General features: G+C 41.1%; 1 protein-coding gene across 2 annotated transcripts in view; it reads right to left on the bottom strand.

The window, feature by feature from the left end:
- The window catches only part of robo3 (roundabout, axon guidance receptor, homolog 3 (Drosophila)), an 82,056-nt gene that overhangs the window by 25,338 nt on the left and 33,805 nt on the right, over positions 1-22,913 (bottom strand). For both annotated transcript variants that reach the window (XM_062406796.1, XM_062406797.1), the window contains exons 3-8: positions 18,784-18,941; positions 17,254-17,374; positions 15,535-15,673; positions 14,547-14,674; positions 4,085-4,209; positions 1,792-1,963 (exon numbers count right to left, since the gene is read on the bottom strand). In XM_062406796.1, the coding sequence (XP_062262780.1) occupies positions 1,792-1,963; positions 4,085-4,209; positions 14,547-14,674; positions 15,535-15,673; positions 17,254-17,374; positions 18,784-18,941 (843 nt within the window). The remainder of the gene's footprint in view (positions 1-1,791; positions 1,964-4,084; positions 4,210-14,546; positions 14,675-15,534; positions 15,674-17,253; positions 17,375-18,783; positions 18,942-22,913) is intronic.

The raw sequence follows: 22,913 nt of genomic DNA, 5'->3' as shown, positions 1-22,913 counted from the left end.
ATATTACAATTAGACACATCCCTGCAAAAACACTGGCTGAATCGTGGCTTTGCACTGTGCACAAGTAAGGCCAGTGTTTTAAAACCTTTCATCAGCTCATGAACAGGAAAAAAAAAATGAATCCATGTTGCGTGCTTTGTTTACATCTGCTGCACCACTGGGCTTCACATCAGAGCAGCGAGGAGATGAGTGAAGACCTTATACACAGATGCACGCTAGAGGCAGCAGCTGCAGCCTGCAAACGTAGACGTGCTCGATAAATAAACGTCCTAAAGAGTTAGCATGCTGTCACTTGACCATCGCCATCACCAAGAAACACATGCACTTATATGGCCGTGCTCTGCAAGTTCAGTCTTCAACGTAAACACCATGGGATGAATGCTGCCAGTTATGCTCAGTTTGGACGAGTCAAAAATAATTCCTGCACATTCAGAGATGGTTGTGGAAAGAGCTGAAGACTGCTCAGAACTTAAGATCATCGCCTCACTTCACTCCTTAGCAGTAACCAAAGCTTTAAAAGCACTCGACACGCCATCTCTGAGCAAAACGGGAGCGTACCAGTCAACCCCGCAGTGAGAGATTTGCCCCACTTCTATTCTGTGCTGTCGAAAGCCGTGATACCATCACGATAACTGAAGCTAATGGAAAATGTGAAAAGTCAACACGGGAGTGAGTGTCGACAGACCTGAAGAGAATCCGTGTTTACTCCCTGGGCGGGAGGGGTGCAGGGACGGGAGCATATGCTGCGGCTGGGTTATTTGCATAGAACGATCACCAGTTGTCCCTTTTTATTACATCAGATAAGGACCCCTGCTGTTTGCTCATTTGAAGGGAGGATATTTTAATTTGAGACAGATTTGGAGGGATTTTGAATTTATAGTGGCGCACACATTGTGGGGTGGGGAGGGGGATAAATCAGCAGATTGTGGGGAATAAGTAATCAAATATGAAGCTGAGGATGTTTTGTCGAAAGACTGGCAAGGAAATCAATGCATTTCAATAAAAGGTGTTGCATTTAATGGGGAATTAAAGTGGTTTTTTTTACTGTAAAAAAATGTGTGGCAGGGATCTATGACTATTTCATGTGTTCAAGTGTTTCTTTTAGCTTTATTAGCATTTATGATTAAACTAGTGGGTAAAACCAGTTGCATTCGGAGGATACACACTGGTTTCAGTGACAAATGCTAATGATGTACAATCCTCTCAAAGTTTCCTTAATCATTCATACGTTTTGTTGTACTGATTTAGGTTTCAACACAGAAACATTATTCACACATGCCAAAAATGCTTAATTTAGTTTATCAGCATCTCTTGAAAATATTCTAACAAATAGAGGTGCATGACACCATACAATTCTTAGACAGACATGGTACAATCCTTCGAGGATGTTAAAATGGGATGTTGTCCACACTTTTGTCCACACAGGACCATTCTGATCATGCACATGCTGTAGCATTGTAAAATGCAGAGTTTAATTGCACAACAGCTGCCAGCAAAGATGATATGCAATGCTTGAGATTGATTATCTAGGTTGCTTTCAACACTGGTAGTTGATGTCATTTGCCTGAGAAACCAGGGAAGGATACTATGTGACTAATACGATCCAGTCTAAAAGTAAAACCTGATTTAAGCAAAACGATTTCTACTCTCCATGTTGTTGAACAATAATCTTTCAGTCACTCTTTATTTTGTGTCATCAGTTAACTGTAATCATATAATCCCTGTTTGTGTGTGTGTGTGTGTGTGTGTGTGTGTGTGTGTGTGTGTGTGTGTTTGTGTGTTTACACTCACCACTCTCCACCTCTAGCAGGGCTTTGGTCAGGATGCTGCCGGCCACGTTGATGGCCTGGCAGATGTAGTAGCCCGAGTCTTTGACTTGGACATCGACAATGGTCAGCTCCCCGCTCAGTGACACAGAAAAACGGCCGGACTCTGACGGCTCCTGGGTCGGGAAGAGCAAGATCTGGAAGAGAAAGAAAACATCATGAAGATCCGTCTTTTGATTTAGTGTCTTTGTTATAATTGTCATTATTTACTCACGTTATCCATGAACATACATTAATTTGTTCTGTGTTCAATATCAGTTTGGTATACACTCGACTGTCATCATGCATTAATTTTCACTTGGAGAAATAGTTGTACAATTTGTATGTGTTCTCGTTTGTGCCTTTACTAAGTGGGGCAGCAATTGAAAGAATGAATAGAGTCTAAACCTTCAAGTTAAACACAAAAGAAGATAAAACCCCGGCTTGAATTACAAGCACTTCTGAATTTCTAGAACATATAATAATTCAGACTACCATCAGATAGAAATACAAATGAACCAATTTTACCATATTTAAACTGAATGTCTAAAGGTACCAAACAAAATTAAACTTGCACAACTTTGAAATTATTCAATTACAAAACTGATCCTGGACACAATTACTGACAACCTTGTGTCTGTCATTTCATCAAACAAACTGGTGCACTGCATTTCCAAAGAGCTCTACCTTGGTTTCATCAGTCTATAGAAAATTATCAGAGAAAGATTGTGGCTCATCTCATCTCTGTTCTACAAACAGAAGAAAGTCTTCTGTGGTGGCCTTGTAGTCTTCGGACTTTTTTAATGTTTTTAATAATAGTGATTGTGGTGCTCTCCTGTGATTGTGATAAAGAAACTTGAAAAAAGCCAATTTCTATGCAGGGAAACCTTCACTCATTGGTTAATTCAGGTTAACAGAACACTGAAGGTGCTGAGTTTTCTTTATTTTTATTTCAGGAACTAATTCTGATTAATCAGAAAGTTATCAGAAATGAATCAAAACATCTGTCTGGGTTACGTGTTGTGTTAATATGTGAGTTTTTTCCCCCCAGTATAGAAAATAAGGTTCTTTGCATTTATTTATGTATGGTCGACTTGAATCTAAGGCCTGCCAATGATTTTTTTCCGACTCTAAACATGAGAGCCTTTGACAAACTTGCTCAAAGAATTTTGCAGCCTTTGCCAATATTAAATTATAGATGTGACTTCTTTGATAGTTAAGGAATCAGAGCTTTTGTGAGCATGTCTTCAGTCAAGATGCAGAAGACAAGGCGGATAATGTTGAAACATCATCTCTCTCTCCTTATGTCTATATAGAAATACATATAACAAAAAAAAGGTATGCACAAAACCTAGAGACAGGCTGTAGCAGATGGAGGAGCAGACAGTGGATTCCTTTTTAAAGTGAAGTGCTCATTTTAGTGCACATGGTCAATATTTTTTTTAAGCCATACAATCATTTTGAGTATTGGTCCTCTGTGTGCTGTCAGTATTAAAACGATTAATAAATGAAGCAACAACTGAGGTTTGGTGACTGTAGCTGATCTCTGACATTGCATCTGGACCATGGAGACCATCATGGACACCAGTGTGTGTTATTTGTCTGTTCATATAACAGCACATTGCACTGAAAGACTGCTGCTAGTCTCAAAGTACTACCCACATATGTCCTCTACTCCTCCGTGCTTTCTCCTCTTTATCTCTCTCCTCCACTCTTGTTCTCCCTCGCCAACACATTCTCCTGGCCTCCTCCAATCTCTCTCTTCCCCCTCTAATCTGTACCTGGGAGCCATGCTACAGGCACCCACGCACTGTCGTCAGGCCTTTCAGTGCATTCCAACAGGCTGCAATGCTTATCTTACACTCGCCTTTCTCTCACACACACACACGCACACACACACACACACACTTTTGGAGAATAATATCCTGCGAGGTTGATGGGAAAATGAGGTGTGTGTGTGTGTGTGTATGTGTGTGTGTCTGAGTCACCCTGGCATTGAACTACAGGATGACAATGAAGACCATAGCAGTGAGAAAAGATGCATGCTCTCTTTACTGCACATGGGAGCAAACAAGCTTACACCAGACTTCTGTGTTATAACAAACTGACTGAGATCAATATAATCATTTATCAGTGTTTTTAATCTGTGTTGCATTGCGGATTCCTTGAGGTTACCTAACAAACAAATGTAACCATGATTTGTTCACGTGTATTTGTCAAGTATTGCAGGGTGCTCATTACAGCGCTGATTCTAATACATGGCTCACACGTTTTCTTACCTGGCTGCCTTCTTTTTGCCAGAAGACGGCAGGAGGAGGGTTTCCCTTGGTGCTACAGAGGAATGTTACAGTGCGACCGGGTGCCGTGATCTGGTCCCGTGGCCGAACCACAATCTGAGGGGACACTGCAAGACAGAGAAGAGAGATTGTGAGCATGTCTTAATGTGTGTGTGTGTGTATGTGTGTGTTTGTCTGCATGGGACACTGAGGGCATAAGGGCACCAAACCATGACAGGCCAACAGTGATGACAGCGGCTCATAAGTGATAACTCTCTCACTCAAGTTCTCTCCGTCTCTTTATCTCTCATTCCCACGCACACACGCAAAAACGCACACATAGACACAAGGACATAAATTAACAAATACAGAGGAGCACTAACACATGTACACATCACATCACTGCTGCGGTTTCTCCCTCAGACCATGAGGCATCAGTGTTCATCTCACTGCTGTGACTCTTGAAACACATTGAACAAGTTTAAAAAGAACTATGAACATAAAGAATATTTTTTCATTTCGAGTCAATAGCGCCAGGAGAGGTTCTTCTTCCTTCCTCAGTGAATCAGCACTTCTCAGTAGTGAACACTGAGGAGTTCAAAGAGGATAATGTGTGTCAGCAGCCTTGTGGAGGCTGAGAACTTATTCTGTTAACAGCTGTCATAGAATGTGCTTTCAACCCTCGGTTACAAGTATTAATTCGAGGTCGCGAATCAATTATAATCTTGATTAAATTATAAGGGGATTTTTTGTCAAAATTGCAACTGGTGACGCAGTATGCCAAGGCAAAATAAGAAACAAATTATGATGAAGACATTCTACTTATCAAGGTAGCAGTCCCTTTTTGTTTGTAGTTTATATACAAAATGCGTAAATCAAGTCATTCTTATAGGCTACTCAAAGAGAAACAATTTGACTGATTACTAATTACTCATTAAAAACTATTATTTGTGAGTTAAACACTTTCAACTTCCCCTTCAGAGTAGAGACTGCATACCTCACCAAATACTGACAAGTGATATTTTCTTATATTAAGTAGCATACATTGTGAGATGTAGTTCTATTTAGACCGCTAGTAATCCTTGTAAACGTTAAAGTCTGTATCTGGACGAAGGTGAACCACTCCAAAGTAAAAACCAGCAGATAACCAAATCAGGTTCACTCTGATTGAGATTTCACTCTTTGAACAGCTGGACCCAGGGGCTGGATGTATTTCCTCCTTTAGCTTTAGCTTCTGTATCGCTTCATTCACAAAACAAGGAAGTACTGGGCATAAGTAGCACCAATACTGGGACGTGGGCCGAAAGTTAAAAACAATGTTGTCTGCTTCCCTACAAGTTTAAAACAAAGGCGAGAGAAAGAAAGAGTTTTGCAGTCTGGCTGAGAGAATGGGGGCGAGGGAGCAGCACATTAGTGAAGCAAGAGAGACGAAGCAGAATTGTCTCACTTGTTTCAGACTCAACATGTCATCTATTGAAGAAACTAGTTTTTTCAATCTTCTTTTTTCACCTCTTCATGTCTCCGCTGCTTCAATTAATGAATCATGTAAATACAACAAAAACACTATGGATTTGATTGTTCCCTGTGTGCAGCAATAGTGATTCTATCCCCACAGTCACATTTGAATCCATCCACAGACTCATTTTATCCATGTTCATGTTTACTCAGGAGCAAACTGTGCACAGAGGGATGCTCTGGCTTAGGGGGAGAATTCACGTAGCTCTTTATTACCTGGAAGCATTTGATTGAAAAGAGCACAGGGCTACAAAGTAGATCCTCTGTGTCCTTGGTTTCTTTGGCTGTGACCGATTAAGCCAGTTATAGATGTTTATTGGATAAGCCATGGCCCATGACAATCAATATACTATATTTGGGATGGAGCCAATCAAAAAGGTCAGAGCCCAGAACCAAGAGGAGCCTAAATCCAGAATTGTTGGGCACTTTTCCGATCCTAGGTACCGGGCTTATCAGATCAAGACAGCGATCATCAGATGAAGGGCACAAGGGGAAAGGAGCTGAAAATAACTGGAAGGCTATCTCAGTTTTTGTCTGCTGTAACATGTCACTCCATAGCACTGTGTGCGAGTGCGGCAGCAACACACACACGGACACACACACTTCTTTGATTTCTATTGATTCTGTTGTGAGTAACAGGCCTCCCTCCACAGAGAGGGGTTGTGAATGCATAATGATGCCCTCCACCAGTCCTAATTGATTTCTCATCTTCCCACCTGATCTCCTGCCTCCCTTTCATTCTCAGTCTCAATTAGCATTAGCAGAGACTGAGAGAAAGAGGAGAAGCGTCCTTCAGAGAAGAGGGACAAAGAGAAAAGCTGAATAAATAGGCACATCTCCAAGTATATTTTTCTTTTGAGAAATTTGAACGTGCACAGAGAAAATCCTGACTGAAGAACCCAACATCTCTAAAATAGTACATTATATTGTACCTTGAGATGCAAACGTGCCACTGCTTTGTTAAAAGTACTGTTTAATGTAAAAGTGTCAAATGTAAGTTGATGTTATTCAGAAATGCAAGAGATGGTCTTTTCTTTTTGATTTGCAATGGAAATATACCTTGTGAGAGAATAAGAAATATCATAAATAAGAAGTACAACCCCAGTCATAACATGGTGTATTACTCTGACCCAAAAATTACTCTGTTGCACAGGTCAAATACATCATAGTTGTTGTTTCAATTTGTCGTCTGCAAACAAGTATGCTTTGGGAAGTCCTTGCTGACATTAGTTACCTCAGAGGAGGCCTGTCTCTTGTACGTTTTAAGAGACTTACTATTCAATTGAGGAGAAAACAGCTTGCAAACCAAGAGGGTCAGGTCAGCAAAACATTAAGTAGATTATTGTGAAGTACTGACATTTTGTCTGATATGAATTTGGTGCAGGGGTCTGGGACCGAGGAGTCTGACTGCCCAAACTCCAGCACTTATTCGCCTGCATCTTGTTATCACTCACCTCTGATATGCGTGCACACTGAATTTCATGAATTTAAACCCCCCTCCCTTTGGGAATTACTCGACCATTTCTTATCCTAAAGACTGCTTTCACCACAAGCTCCCTCAAATCTTCACACAGCAGGTGTGGATCCATCTGTCAGCTGCGGGTTGGGTCCCAGCTAATGGGGGCCTTATCTAAGATGGACAGGGTCATTTCCTGGAATCAATGCGCCAGTCCTCCAATAACCCCACAGGTCAAAGTCAGTTGTCTGGCAAACTGTGAGAATAATGGCGGAGTTCAGGAAACATTATGGTTTCCATGGATAATTTCTGTTTTCAGCCCTTTTCAACAATATTTTCCAACTATTTTAACTGCATCCTGCATTTCAAGAAGGCCAATAAAAAAAAAGTATTCTACTAAACACCCATTTTTTCCAGGTATCAACACTTTCTCCTTTCTCAGATACTAAATATTCCTGTGAACTGATCCCAGCACCATTGATGAGTCTCTTAGTTAACATCTGTCGAGCGGAAACTTGATATCCACAATCATTCGCTATTGTAATGAAGGTAAAATAGGTGATGCTTCCCTTGTCCACATGTTATGGACCTGCTCTCGCCTGGCAGGATATTAGATGGGAGTTTTCCAAACTGTATACAGAATAATAAACTCTGGACTGCATTCAAGTCATCGTGCTGTGTCATTAAGATGGAGGGATGCTGCCCTGCCTGCCCAGTGGCTTGATACATCCTGTCCTGTGCAAGCCTCAAAAAGATTCACTCCTCACTTTCGAACTCAGCCCTGAAAGGTTTGGGAACTTTCCAAAAATACATCCAGAAACTTCAATCAAACTCAAGATGTACTTTCTCCCTCTCCTTTTAGTCTTTTCAGTCAGTAGAAGTCTTCTAAACCTCTCTTATCGTGTCTCTTTATTTATTTATCTGTTCATTTCTCTTCTCTTTCATCTCTAAAAACAAAACCTTCCAGCACCTTTCAGTTGTACTTCACGAATGAAGTACACTTGTATTTATGAATTCCAGCTTGGAACAAGGATTGCACATGGTGGGGTTATGCATCAGTATCTATTAAAAAAACATCCGCCCTGCATTCCACGTATTAATGTACACTTTGACTACTTATATGAACATTAAAACAAATTTGACATAAAGAGCCCAAACGTGCAGTGTTGTTCGGGTGTGAACTGTAGAGTAGGATATGGGCCACAGCCACTGAACATCGGCGATCAATCCCTAGCTACCTCAAGGACAGGGTTCCTGTCAAGGCTGATGCAAGGCCTGAAATGCAGTGTGATACTCTCTTCATATGTAAAACAACTCCGGCCAGTGCACATACACATGTAATGAACACACATGAGAAAATATGCTGTATCACAAGCTCCTGTGAAACAAGCCATATGACAAAACTTTGTCAGCACTTGAGCGTTGCCCCCCTTGCGCCTGATGCAACGTCATAACTTTGACCCATATACAGTGACAGCTAGAAAGATTCAGGCTATTAAAATGCTATCTTGGTGTGCTGCACAGCCCTGTCTAGAGAATAACAGTGTTCGATCTGAGGAGGCAAGCCGACATGTTGCCCGAGGCTGTAATAAATAATTAGCAATAATAGGTGCACTCGGCGCAACACTGAGCTCTAGATTTAGGGCAGTGAGAGACATTAGCATCTTCACATGGGATGAAAGCAGGGAGATAGATGGATTGTAACAAAACCGCTGAAATATACATGACAAAAATCTGCAAACAAAGCCTGCTTGAAGCAGCATTATCTGCACAGCACGTCGCTTGTACAATAATTCAGTTTCCTGGGATTCTGGTGTTTAGGTCTGAAAACTTCAAATGTTTAAACTGACAATAATAATTTAAAAAAAATGTGTCTGCCTATCAAGCATACATTTTCCAGGGTTATGAAATGTGTAACCAGGTCTGTAAAAATGATGGCAGATAAACTGCAGACTTCAGGAGGCAGTGACAGGAAGGTAAATTGGGGAAAGTCTAAATAGAGAATGAAATGCTTGAGATCGGAATTCAGAAGGAGCCCAGAGACTTTTATATGCTGGATGTTGCCAGAGCTGGAAAACAAATACACGGCTAACATGCCAATAGGGAGGCAAAAATAGACAAGCACTTTAAGTAAAATTTCCACTGCTTTTATGATAAGAACTGTCAGGCTGAAGGAGGAAAGTCTGGTTGGAGTGTGAAGTGCTTGGTCTCTTTAAATATTTGTGTGTGCCTCTGTGATGAGAAACATACACAATTTGGAAGACATTTCAAATGCTAACAGTTAAATCCTGAGTTTGGTGCAACATTTATAATAAAGTTTGACGATATCAGGGTTAAATTGAGTTCAACATTAAGCTGCAGTCAAGCTGTGACATTGACACGATGGCTTTCCTTTCACCTCCTTAATGATAGGTCCATCTTAGTCATGTTGAGCACAGGCTGCGCCTAGTGCCCCAAGTAAAACACCTTTTGGAGGTGCACAACCCACGGAAACGATGCTGCATGCCAGATGAAATGACATGTTTCTGGTGGCCCACTATCTTAAGGATATGAATGGCAAGCATAAAGCAGGCTTTAGGCTACACACAGAATATTCTCTTGCAGTCTGTCTTCACATGCTTTCGGTGCATAGGTGTTCAGGGAGGAATGGCTAGAGGCAGACACCCGATGGCAGCACAGACCAGTCTCATTTAAAATCAGATGCTTTTGTCCCAGAACGTTTCCTCCAATAATACAGAACTTTCTGGCACTGATTTCAAAATCAGATGCCCCTAGTTTGTTGCCGTGGGTCAGTTTCAAGATCTTATCATGAAGCCTGATCCCTGTCCAGTATCTTAGGATTTGTTTTTATATCTGGTGTTTCTGCACAGAACGATAATGCAGGAAGTAGTGAGCCCTTCACGAGACCAGATGTAAAATGTGGAGGTCAGGGTGGAGGATGGGTTTGCAGAGAGTTCATGCAGAGTAGACCATAACCGTTTAAATTGCATTGTAATTACAGCATAATCCAGGGTCAGGAAGGGCTGAATAGTCCTGACTTGTCACTGTCTGCTGATGCTGCTCTGGTCATGTTCAATAAAGGAGCATCATCTTCATAAGCAAATTAAAGCAGACAAACATGTCAACCGACTGCAGGCACACTCGCACTGCGCTCCCACTCACACAGATCAGAGTCTGCTGCCGTACGGAACCAGCGTGCTGCTCAATCGCACAGCAGAGGCAGACAAAGTGCTTACAACGAAACAACCGTATCTACCCCCCACCCCCAACCACACACTTGACATGTGATTTGCACCAACATACTGAAGCTATCACAGACAGGGGAACACAAATACACACACACACAGTCCCAGCAGGAGTTCCTCGGGGGCCTGGATGTGACAGGCAGCTGTCACAGTCCCACGCTGATGCAGACAGCATTTTTCACACACTTGCGCTTGAGTAAACAGACTCTCACTCTGCTGCTGCTGCGTGAGTCTTCAGCTCCTCTCATATAACCCCCCCCCCCAAACACACACACACACTCTCTCCTCAACGGTTTCAATTGTAAATGATGATTGAGGAGGTTATTTTATTTCCTAAGCAAGTATTACAGCTGGATCATCATTTATTTATGCTGTTATTCTAGATGGACGTTTGGGCGAAGGAATTCAGTCTAATATATTAATTAAAACTCTGGTACAGCTTTAAATACACTGCAAATTATTTATAGACTCTAGACTGTATCTAATGGCAAGCACCGTCAGGTAAGAAAACAGTCTAACCTTCTCACAGCATGAATTAAAAATAAAGTGTAATTACTTAAAATCCAGGTTGTCCATCTTGCCTATTATCTGTACACACTGTAGGAAAACAAATACTTGTATTTTGGTGTACTTAATACACCAAATCAACTAACTGAATAGTTTTGCTTTCTTGCTCACTAACCCCAAGACACCACTCTGGTAAACTCTGATAAATAGGTCACTAGTTTGGTCCAGTTTGGGGTAAAAAGGCTCAACCAAACAATCTTTAAATAAGAATGTGCACGTCTATGTTCTTAATCCCTCTGAGCCGACTGCTGTGTCATTAAGGTGTACAGGACATTTGAAAAATTTGACTGAAAGAAAAATATAATAAAGGAGCAATTGGCTTCATTTACAGGAAGTGCAACCTAGTTGAGCCGAGTTTTTGGGATTGTAACGTTAGCCAGCCCCCCCCCCCCCCCCCCGCTATTAGAGATTAGTGTGCCCCAGTTTAATTGTCCTTCTTGGGCTCCACTCTTGTGTACTCCAATTTGTTTGTCTGAATGAACAATGTAAAATGTAAATCACAACTGTATGTTCCACAAAAAAGCTGTGTCGGATGATAAGGAAAGCATTTCTGACTTTTCTTTGAGTCAAAAAATATTTTGTCAACCCACGTTTTGCGCATTAACTTCAGTTATTGGCCATTGCACACTTTCAGCTAACACTTATTTGAGATTGTCAAAACCATGTAAAAAGATCCCATTGCTCGTGTGAAAGTGACTACACCGTGAAAAACAGTGGTTTGTTTACATTTCAGATTTTCCATACTTCCCCTAAAACACAGAATTGTTCCTCCAGGAGACATTAATCGGGTGATGTCCTCTATCAGTGTGTGTCATAGCTAAAAAAGCGTTTTTCATTCCTCTTTATTTGTCCTGCATACGCACACGAAAAGTGACTGAGAGGTGAAAAACAGGTATTGTTAAATGATGCCAACCCAGAAGCATCAAGCCAGTTCTACAGAAATTCAGAAAGACAAAAAACAAAGACTGTGCTTTCTCAGCAACAGAAAATGTCTGACCACCCGTTTCTCAGACACCTGTGAAAACTGGTCGTACGCTTTTCTACAACACATGGCAGAGAAGAAACAATACTTTCATGGTAAGAGGTCTGATCTAGTGGCTTTCTTCTATTTCTCATCAGTCCAAACGAGGATCCTGTGCTGCCTTTTTCATCATCATTTAATCACCAGAAGTTGACCAGTGCATAAGAAAACCATATCAAGCCCAAGCAGCTTGGCGCTACAACTCAAACAACATCGCTCTGTTAGCCAAGGGGGCTCAGCTGGAGAAGAAACACTATAAAACTGTGACTATTTCTCACAGTAGAGAAGCCGAGAGAGAAAATTAAATTGTCAGAGCATGTGTGATTAATCAGTGTATGACTGCAGCGCTGATGTGTTTTTTTCATTTGTTTTACAGTGTGGGTGATATTTAGAGATTTATTCACTGTATATCCTTTCCACTAGGTTTTTGTTTTATGTATTCAACTGTGTTTGCCAACTAAATTAAAAGATCCTTGGTATTAATGGAAGCTCTCTCTTTGTAGTAATGGAAGCTCCACCTAGATGAGCTAAAACATAAATGGAAGGCTGTTATGGAAAATCAAAAGCCTGCTCCAAGCATTTCCAGAGGCACTTACTAATACTTAATGACAATTCTTTGTTTACAGCCAGTAAAGCAAGTGTGGTAGTGGCGGTTATGCCTCCTACATTGCTAGTATAAAGGTGCTATATGTACGATTTCTCAGTTGCCAAACATGGTTTCTTGGAGGTGATGGTCAGTCGTCAAGAGATTCAGCCATTGTTGCATTTCGAGTCGAGAGGTTAAAATATGTACTTGAAGCAGGACTACTTCATCTTGAACCTGAAGTGGCTCCCTATCGGAAAGTGACAGGAAGAGCAGATGTTGGGTGGTCAGCATGCTAACTTGAATAGAGCCAAAGAAATAGAACAAAAACAAGCTTTAACACTAATGTTGCTGGGTAAAGAAATTAAGCTTTATACTGAACTTTCAACATCTCTAATAATAGCATAACTTACGTCTAGCACCTTCCAAATCGGAGTCTGTATCTGCATTTTTCTGTCATGTGGATTAAGTCTTTCTCTCAGACACACACACTCACACACATGCATGCAAAGATGGGATGAAAAGGAATACTTACAGGATGGGCCGACTGCGACAGAGTGATGCAGAAAAAGGGGTGGAAAAGAAAAAAGGGGAACAGAAGGAGGAATGAGAATGAGATGAGGAGCTCATGGTGAATGGTGGATATTGGATGAACTATTTGAACAAGACAAGAGAAACACTGCAGCACCACAGCCACCCAGTTCTATTTTAAATGAACAATAATTGACAATGAATTGGTTGAATGTGGACAGACCCAAGTGAAATTGACTGCAGCTGACACTGAAGTAGTCTGTAAAGAAAGCAGCTGGGGATGGGAGGGAGGCGTAATGATGAAGTGAACATGGATACAGGTGATAATAGGTGGTATTTTGAGTGATCTGTGGTTTTCCACCATGCATGGTCACTTCCTGTGTGTGTGTGTGTGTGTGTGTGTGTGTGTGTTTGTGTTATTCCTATTAACCCTAATACTGCAATTGCATGTACTAGCCCCACAATCAATTTCCATTTGCCTGGCAGCTGCTGCTGGGAATTACTTCAATCTGCTACAAATTTCTATGAGCAAAGTGACTTACATGTGCAAGTGTGTGCATAAGTGTGTGTTTACTCTTGCACCAACAAACACCCTGCGTCTGTTTATCAGTGCCTGCACGCACATATAGGCTGTGAGCATACATGTATTGTCAGATGTCAGAAAATCTGTAGAGGCTGGAGGGCCTGCTCACATAATCAACTGACGCAGAGTAAGACTCTAAATATTCTCTTTTATCATCACAAATGACAGATTTCTCATTTCTCAGTGCCTCTCTTCAAGGGACGGACTTTATTCTAATGCAATTTGAATGCTTTTTGATCTCGGCTGTCTTTCCAGAGGGATGACAAGGCAAAACTTGAAAGAAACTTTAAGTCCATTTTTCACTTCTCTCTCTTATAGTTTGAGCTAACAGCATGTTGCCGGTATGTCAGTCTTCCAATTGACCAACATCTACAATTCTAAACATTTTGGACATTTCACGATAACACGTTAATAAGGTTCTCGCAGGCCTGTATTGTCAAAGCCTGAGGAAACAGAGGGAATATTGACTCTATGGAAAAAAATTCCACGAAAGCAACCAATTGTAATTCGTAAAAAAAAAGGCAATTAAAGACACTGCATGCTGGCAGGTGAACTGTGGGCCTTGCGTGATGAATCACAGCAAAACTACTCAATAAATCCTGTGTATAAATCTATTTATTAATCACAAGCCAAAGATACTGCCAGTGCAGCCCTCGAAGACAGGTCATAGTTCACTTCTTTGATTGTATTTCTAAAAGTAAAGCAGAATAAAACTTTTCTATTTACTTACTTGCAAATTTTTCTATTATAAGACACTTAATGTTGATTCACACGACTTGTTTTTGTGGTGGACACGCTGCCAATCATTCCCTTCTGGTTCATTCTCACATTTGAACATAATCACTTCAGCTGCCATCTCAACAGCCGTCACAACCACAGACTGAACTAAACTCCAGCTGGGATTTCAGGAGAAATTTGGCGATGCATGTATTTGTGTGGATGGTATTTGTGTGGATGGTCTCACCGTGCACTTGCAGGGAGCCCGATGCCTCGGCCTTGCCCACACTGTTCTCGGACACACACGTGTAAGTGCCCTCGTCCTCAGCTCGCACCAGCGTCAGACGCAGACTGTTGTCACTGCGGATCTCAAATCTGGAAAGACGTTGGAAGACAAGATTTAAGACAAAATGCAATATATTGCCGCAGAGCTGTGGGTGAGTTTCACGTATTAATGACATCTCCAAGGTTATCTGTATCATTAAAGCGCTGAAGATGCCACTAAGTTAACCCAAATTGTAAGATTCTTACAATCTGGAAGATTATTCAATGCTGCTAGCATGTGGCTTGGTAAATCTGATCACTGTCATACTGATATCAACAGATCACAGGGAAATATTTCATGCATGTGGACACAGAGTGCGTTGTCCTGTATGGCTTGGGGCCTCCGTCAGAAACTCAGCGTGTCTGTGCAGACCTGAATCATGCCGACACCAAGGATACATTTTCCCCTGGTTCCCCCGAGGGATCATTAATGTTTCATCCAATCCAATCGAGCGAGCGAGACTCTCACAGTATTATAGTCGCAGTATTAATCTGAATATTGAGTGAGTATCATGGGAGAACTTCTCTCTCGGGAAGCACAGAAACTGTCTTAAAGGCACATGGCAAGTTTGACAGCTGTTAAACAAATATCGTTTTTTATCTGTAGTATTTTTTATCTCAGGAATGATTCTGCACATTTGTTTATTAAGTAGCAGTGATTTGTTTAATAGGTCCTGAGTGATTAGATCTTACCAGGGAACTAAGACATGTAGCTAACATGAAGACAGTCACTCTCTAAAGAAGGCTGTTTTATCTCTAGAACTGAACTACTTGTTGCCGAAATGTAATACATTGCTCAGTGACATCCCGGCACCAAGCATTTTTTGTTACTGTGATGATACCGCGTTTGGACTGATGCATCATGCAGTACCAGCAGGGAGTACATGTACACACTGTTGTTTCCATCATACCTGCCACGGGGCAACTCTCCCTCCTCTCTCCGCCAGCGTACGTTTGGAGTCGGGTCTCCGTGCACCTCACAGAAGAAGTCCACCGTGTCGTCTGCCAACACCACCTGGTTCACTGGCTGTTTGGTGAACATTGGCCTCTCTGGAGTAAGACAGAGACGGAGAGGATCAAAACTTGCTTGTTGTGCTACTTCCTAATTGCGATTTGATTTCCTGTACTTGTCAGCAATTGAATTAAAAATTGCCTTTGTGTGGAAAAATTTGGAGCCACTTGGTGGAATTTAGACACAGTTATTGATGTATCACATCCCGGAGATCTCAAATGAGAGAAAATATAACAGATAGGAGATACAAGAGAGCCTGTGTGTCTGGGTCGGTTGGAGGTGGGGTTTCTATGCCAATGTGTGTTTACTTTAAACTTGACAAACTGATATGGGTGAATCATGTTGAGGTTGGGGCACATAAATGTAGAACAACAGTTACATTCACTGAAATGAATGCAACACAGAGAAGAGAGAAGAAGTTGGAGGAGATGATGCATTCGACAAATGAACTGATTGTGAAATAAGAGGGGTGTGTTCCCTGTGCTTGTCCGACCACTGAGAGACTTGTAGTTCTATTTGTAGGGAGCCACACTCTTTAGGTAGAGATGTAGGTTGTAGCATCCATTAATTCAACAGAAAAAGTATAGGCTGGCTTTTAGGCACGGTGTGGAAAACTGCACTGCACCAGAGCCCATTTGAGTCTCAATCTGTGTTCCAAGCCTAATCCAAGCCCTTTATAGGACAACAAAGACTCATGATCCCAAACACACACACACACACAGGAACTGATGAAGAACCTCTACTGACTTATAATTATTATTAGCAGTATTTATCATAAGAGTGATTAATCAGGTAATTGGATTGTTGAGGCAGCACAGTTAAATGGGTGGTAGAATCAATACACCGGTTTCATGCAGGCTGTCCAGAGAAACAAATAGGAATTGTAAGCTCTCATCATGATCATAATAAGTTGTGATAGCCTAGAAATAGTGCAGATGTGCGATGGCTATTATCTTACAAATTTCACAGATGGCAGTAATATTACAAATAAGGGAAAGTGTCGAGAGGGAATTTTCAACCATAAATTGATTAATTGAGTGTAACAAACTGGCTTTAGGTTTACTGTTGCACTGCAGTGTGCAGATGGAACAGCATCTGGGCGGTGGTGGTGAGGATGAGGGGGTTGATGGGACTGCTAAGAAAATATCAATTTTCTATCTGTTTCCTGGGATCAATACAAACTTCAAGAGGGCTTATGCTGCTGCTCTGCTGAGAGCAAAGCAGAGATTCAGAGACGAGGAAAGAAGACGAGAGGTCAAGAGAGCAAAGCTACTAAAGGGCAACTGGGAGGGGAACATTCATCTTCTATTCCAACAGCTGAGAGAAGAAAGAGCAGCAAAGAAGAAATTAATTCAGGAATGGGCAGAAAACAGGATATGTGTTTTTTGAGAAGCCTCTGCAGGAGGCATCGTAAATGTCTTTTCTATAGACGACAAGAGATTAGGATGATTTATATTATTTCCTATGTAAATTTCCTATGTCCATCTACCTGTACATTAACTGGCCATTGTTATCTGAACATATAGAATTTTCAATCTCAAGCATGTTTCTGTGTAAATAATATATACAATATATGCATGTTTTCCATCATTTAATAAGATACATAAACACAACTCACCGAAAACCACTAGTTCTGCAGGATCACTGTCTTTCTCTCCAACCATGTTGGTACCAACACACACATACATGCCAGCATCACTTTTCCTGGTGTTGGAAATCATTAGCTTGCCACCGCGGATCTGAAAATGCAGGGCACAAGGATGGCAAGAAGAGGGAGAAGGGACAGGCAGAGGAAGAGAGATGAACAGGTATGAGGAGGAGGAGGAGGATGGGGAGGAGAAGGGAAATTGGTGGTGGTGGAGGGGGAAAGAAAAAAGACAAATGGAGAGAGGTTGGGAAAAGGATATTGAAGCACGTTAGTCAGGAGAGAAGCCACTCCATCATTTTCAGTGTGTGTCATGACAGATGGCTCCGCTTGTTCTTACACAGTTCGACAATGGGTCTAGCTCCAGGCCATAGCCATAGAAACACCTTCTTCTGCTGTGTGTATGATACAGTAAGTAGCGCCAATGATTCATTGTTTGATGATGACATACACTGTGTGCAGACATCTTTGATTCCAAACTGCAGGTTTACATATTGGTTTCAAGTATTCTAAAGTTGTGGTGCCACGTATTTTTTTTTCAAGAAGGTGGGTTAGTTAACCTTAAAGGACTTAATTACAGCAATCAGTTTCAGTAGCAATTTATTCAGCAATTTCTTCTCATCAATAATCAAAACTAAGTCCCTTCCGTTAATGGTAATAGAAATCCTTAATCAGAGGAATGATTTTTATAGCGGGCGGCATCTCTGTTTATGAGTCACCAATCTGTAAATTATGGTGCATGGAGCCTGGTGTCATGGCAGAATGCCACAGGGTAAGATGCTGCTCTCTAAAACAAACATCACAGCGTGCTTAACGTTTAGCAGAGAGCACCTTGACTTTCCACATTTCAACTGGGGGAAAATATTCTTTGGGCCGATGACTAGGTTGAATTGGTTGTAAAGAAAGACAGCACTAAATGTGGCATACAGAGGCACTGAATGCCAACTTCAAAACACAATTCCAACAGTGAAGGAGAGAGCATCATGATATAGGGCTTTGCTGCCTCTGGGTCTGGTCATCTTGAAATGGAAATGAATTTATCAGTGTATCTTACAGGTTAAAGTCAGGGTGGTTGTCTGGCTGAAGATCAGTACAAGCTGGGTTATGCAGCAGCACAATGACCCTTAACATTAAGGTAAATCTACAAGAAAATGAACTCAAACTAAGAAAACCCTCTAATGCAGTCAGAGCTACACCGATAGAGATGCTGAGGAATGAGCTCAGAAAGTCGATCACACCAGATGTTCTAAGAATACTAAAAATTCCTCCTGATCATGGAACAGCTTGAACTGATTGAGTTCAAGGGTTGACGTATTTTGTCTACCAGCAATGTGAATATTTATGTTATGCATGTGTTCAATTAAGACCCAAAAGATAAGAAATGTTATTGGATTTCTAGTCAAAGCACAATTTGTCTGTCTTTACTTGTGACTTGGATGAAGATTAGATAAAATTTCATGAACAATTAATAATGAAAACTGTTGCTTTTTTCAGCCAACTTACAGTGATCCTCTCATCTCGATCATTGACCCGGATGTTGTTTCTCTTCCATGAGATGGTTGGTTCAGGGTGACCTCTGGGTGGGATACACTCCATGACAGCTGGCTCACCAGCTGCAACCACCACATCACTGGGCGTCTGACGGAAGTCATCTCTCAGAACTGGAGAAAAGAGCAAAGATGCAGGGAGATGGTAAGAATAAGTGAACACCTCTTTGCTGATGATACCATCTTCTATCGTGCTTTGGATATATGTAGTTCTACTGACATCAAGCTGACATTTTGCCTTCAGATGATCCTTTACCTTACAAGACTATGCATATGAGTCATATTAACTCTTTAATGACATTTGGTCCTAAAAAGCAACAACATGAATGGTGCAAACCAAATATCACGATCATCTCTTACTGTGTGAACGGAATAACACAAAGGGTGAAGGGACATTGACATTATAAGACTGAATTTAACTTGATGTGCATGGATCCCTACGGATCATCAGTGACTTAGTGTAATGTGTGCGGCATCACAGCACATCAATAATGGAGGCTCTTGTAGCTGTTACACACAAAGCAGATGAATAATTCAATCTGATCCACAAACAGACACACACCCTTGGCAAATGCACATGCATTAAGGCACTTGGATATGCGGTCAAGAAAAATAAGTGACCATTTAAACAAAGTACATCATAGAAATATATATAAACTGCCAGAATCCCCTCGGAATACCAATTCCAGGAAATATCTCTCTCTTCTTTCTTGGAGTCTACTCATAAAACATTAGAGATCTGTCTTTGAGTCCCCCCTACTCTGTTGCCTCCATATTAATACCTCTGTGCCTGTTACCTGAAGGCATTGGGATTTTCTATCTCAACTCTCCAGAGCTATATGACCTCTCAGATTACAGGTGTGGTGGATGGTTCTGTAGACTAGAATGATTTTGGGACTCTTGGGATTTTTGGAAGGGATAAACCAATGAGAGGGTTCATGTGGCATTCCTATCTGGCCTGAGCGTCCCCACAAAACCCACCCTGACTGATCTGAAAAGCATATCCTCTCAACCTTCCCTTTCTCTTCACAACTTCCAAATAGCACTTGGGGTATCCAATTTCTACCCTGAAATATTCCACAAAGCAAGCTTTGAAGCTATGGGCAGATGTGAGATTTGGACATCAAGGAATTGGTGGATGATTAATTGATGCTTGAGGATAGCATGGCTGACTTGCATGCATTATGGTGATCCAGCTGATGTCAGTCAGTCGTATAAATATTAGGACATTCAACTCATGCCCTGACTCAATTCTCTCCTGATAATACAGTTTTCTCTAGGGCTGTTGAGACTGCCATGAACGTGAGTGGAGAGAAATTCAGTCCTGTCAGTTAAAGCTTATCAAGGAAAGTGGAACATCGCCCAGACAACTCAACACAAAAAATAGCAATTTAATAACTACTCATCTTTTAATTTAACCAAATGCCTTTGTCATCATTTCTCACCTTTCAGGGTGACATAAAATGTATTAACAGGAGCAGCATTTACATTGAATACCAAGCGGGTAAATTCATTTATTATGTAAGTACCCAGATTTTTGCAATTCAGCCGCTTTCAGAGTCGTTGTTGTTCTTAGACAGTGAGTACATCTCAAAAGAAGACTATCAAATCACTTAAATAAGAAGTTTAATTAGGCAAATATGACAAAGTAACCTGCAGTTTCGAGATTGTGTTCCATTCAAAAGGTGATTCGTTTAACATTTATTAAGGGTGGCTTCATATTGTAAAGGTGACATTTTGGTACTTTAAGACAATTTTTTTAATTAACTGTTCACAACACTAAATAAGAGAACACAACATGCCTGCAGTTCTATGTAAAAGCTGATTTACAATTCGTACTGCATTATTTTCAATGTGCTTTCCATTGAAAAGAAGTCTTGAGTTGAATAAACTTGTGTTCTGGTTATATCTGCCCTGAGATTTCATTGAATCCAGGAACGTTTTCAATGCTCCTAAGTCTACTAACTGGATACATTAAGTGTTGAGAGCTAAATAAGCCCACAGAGGAGAATATGTTGTATGTTATTACACTTGAATATGAAAGAATACAAATTTAGCTGGAACAGATCTTCCAGTAAAAGGCCTAACAAATTTTTACCTAAGCCCATCCACATGCTTTTATGTCCATGTAAAGAGAGTTGCACATGATACTGTTTGTCGATAACTATTTGCTCCAGGCCTGTTGTCATCATTTATCAATACTGATAGATTGTGGAACATGTACAGAACATATGTGTGTGTCTGTGTGTTATGTAGGCATGCGTGTCTTTATACACGATGGGAGGATATGCACACGAGGGTGTGTGCTTGTGTGGTCGTGTCAGGGAAGACACAGCACCAATGTCGCTATAATGTCACAGGCCAGCAGGGGAGGGTCACCGACTCATCTGATTAATAGCACACCTCCCCTAGTGACAGCACTGGCAGACCAACAATGCCCCAGGATATTAACATTATTATCACCATCTATATATCTATCCATCCATCCATCCATATGAACTCACTTACACCCAAGACTTCTAAGGACACATCTTTATCTCAAATACCTGGCCTTGTGTGGAAAATGCATTGTATCTATGAGACTGTACGCCACAAAGACTCATTTCTCTTCTTGTCAAGATAGCGTTGCGTCCTTCCTGAATGATAGTAAGGGGGTGTGTGCGTGTGAGGAGATAAATCTGCCTGTTCTTGTTGGTAATCAAGGTCATGGGAGACGGGCACATCAGTGTTTAAGGAGTGGAAAGGATATTTTTTCATTTCCTCATTAGCTAACAGAGCCAGTTCTCGGCTCTGCCTTGATAAAATGCAGGTGTACACGATTCATTGTCGGCTCCTGAATCATTATGTTGCTGTCTTTTTTATCTGTGCCTCTTAGAGGGATGAAATTACCGCTTATGGTTGCAGTCAGACTAATATCCTGGTGGCCAATTATTTAGCCACCGAGCATTTGGGGCATTCCTAATCCCATTGGGCCATCCGCTCCTGAAAGGATATGCTTAACCACACCCCTGACCTTATCGGTACCTGCTGCCGACATTTTCCTCAATCACTATTCGCAGCAGATTCTAAAACCCTGACCAAATTGTTCAGGAACCTGTCCCGTCATGCAGAGAAGATGGAAATAGGACAGTTTGCTGCACCCCAGGTCTGAATTACCATGCAGCAGGGTTAAAGGGCTGCCGTGATGACCTGTCACACACCATTCTGCGATCATGGCTCCAGGGGCCTGCGATCTTTCCCTTTTCTACCCGTCAAACTCATCAGATCTGAACAAAAAGTGGGTCTCTAGAAGTTTATTAGGCACTGGCAATTATCCATGTGGTCCTTTGGGGCCCATTTTAAGTGGGTGCACTTTGACCCTTCCTTTAAACCCCTTCAACAAAGCCAGAGTAATCCCCACTACTGGGCCTGAACGGCAAGCTTTAATAAGAGGACAGACACACATCTACACACACAACTGAATAGAGTTCTATAGATTGGAGCTGAAAGCCTGTAAACTGCAATACAATGTTTCGCCTGCTCTGATTTACACAAATAGTAAGATGATGACAATGTGTATCAATCTACAATAAGGTATGTCCACTATAATAATTTTTTTGTATCATCTTGCAATAATTATTCAAATGTATATTCAATTTGAAATATAGGTTATTTGTGTCATGTTTCTATAATTAGATTCAAACAGGTTACAAAGGCTATATTTGAATGATGGGAGAGATTTCAAGTGCATCAGTAGGTTTTTTAATATTTGCTGAAACACAGCCGTAGCAGAGGTGGGGAGGTGTTGGTAGAGTCATACCTCCATTAACAAACGGTAGGGAAACTGCATGCTGAAGTGCCCTTGGGCAAGATACTGAATCCTGAATTACCCCTCAAAGAAAAAGTGCTGCCCATAGCTGCACTGTATGTGTATGTGTGTATTTGTAAAGAATTGTCAGGAAAATTAGGTGATTTATTGTACGACATAAGGTGTTAATGTATCGTGTTGAGGAATTAACACAAATTACTGTATATGCCAATATACATTATGTATATTTTATATTACAAATTATATCTGTACAGGAGAATAGTGCCTGTCTATTCCAC

Source organism: Platichthys flesus, chromosome 15 (assembly GCF_949316205.1).
Source record: "Platichthys flesus chromosome 15, fPlaFle2.1, whole genome shotgun sequence".
In the NCBI taxonomy this organism is placed as follows: domain Eukaryota; kingdom Metazoa; phylum Chordata; class Actinopteri; order Pleuronectiformes; family Pleuronectidae; genus Platichthys; species Platichthys flesus.
The sequence above is the reverse complement of the archived record's forward strand: the minus strand, read 5'-3'. Positions and strand labels throughout refer to the sequence as shown.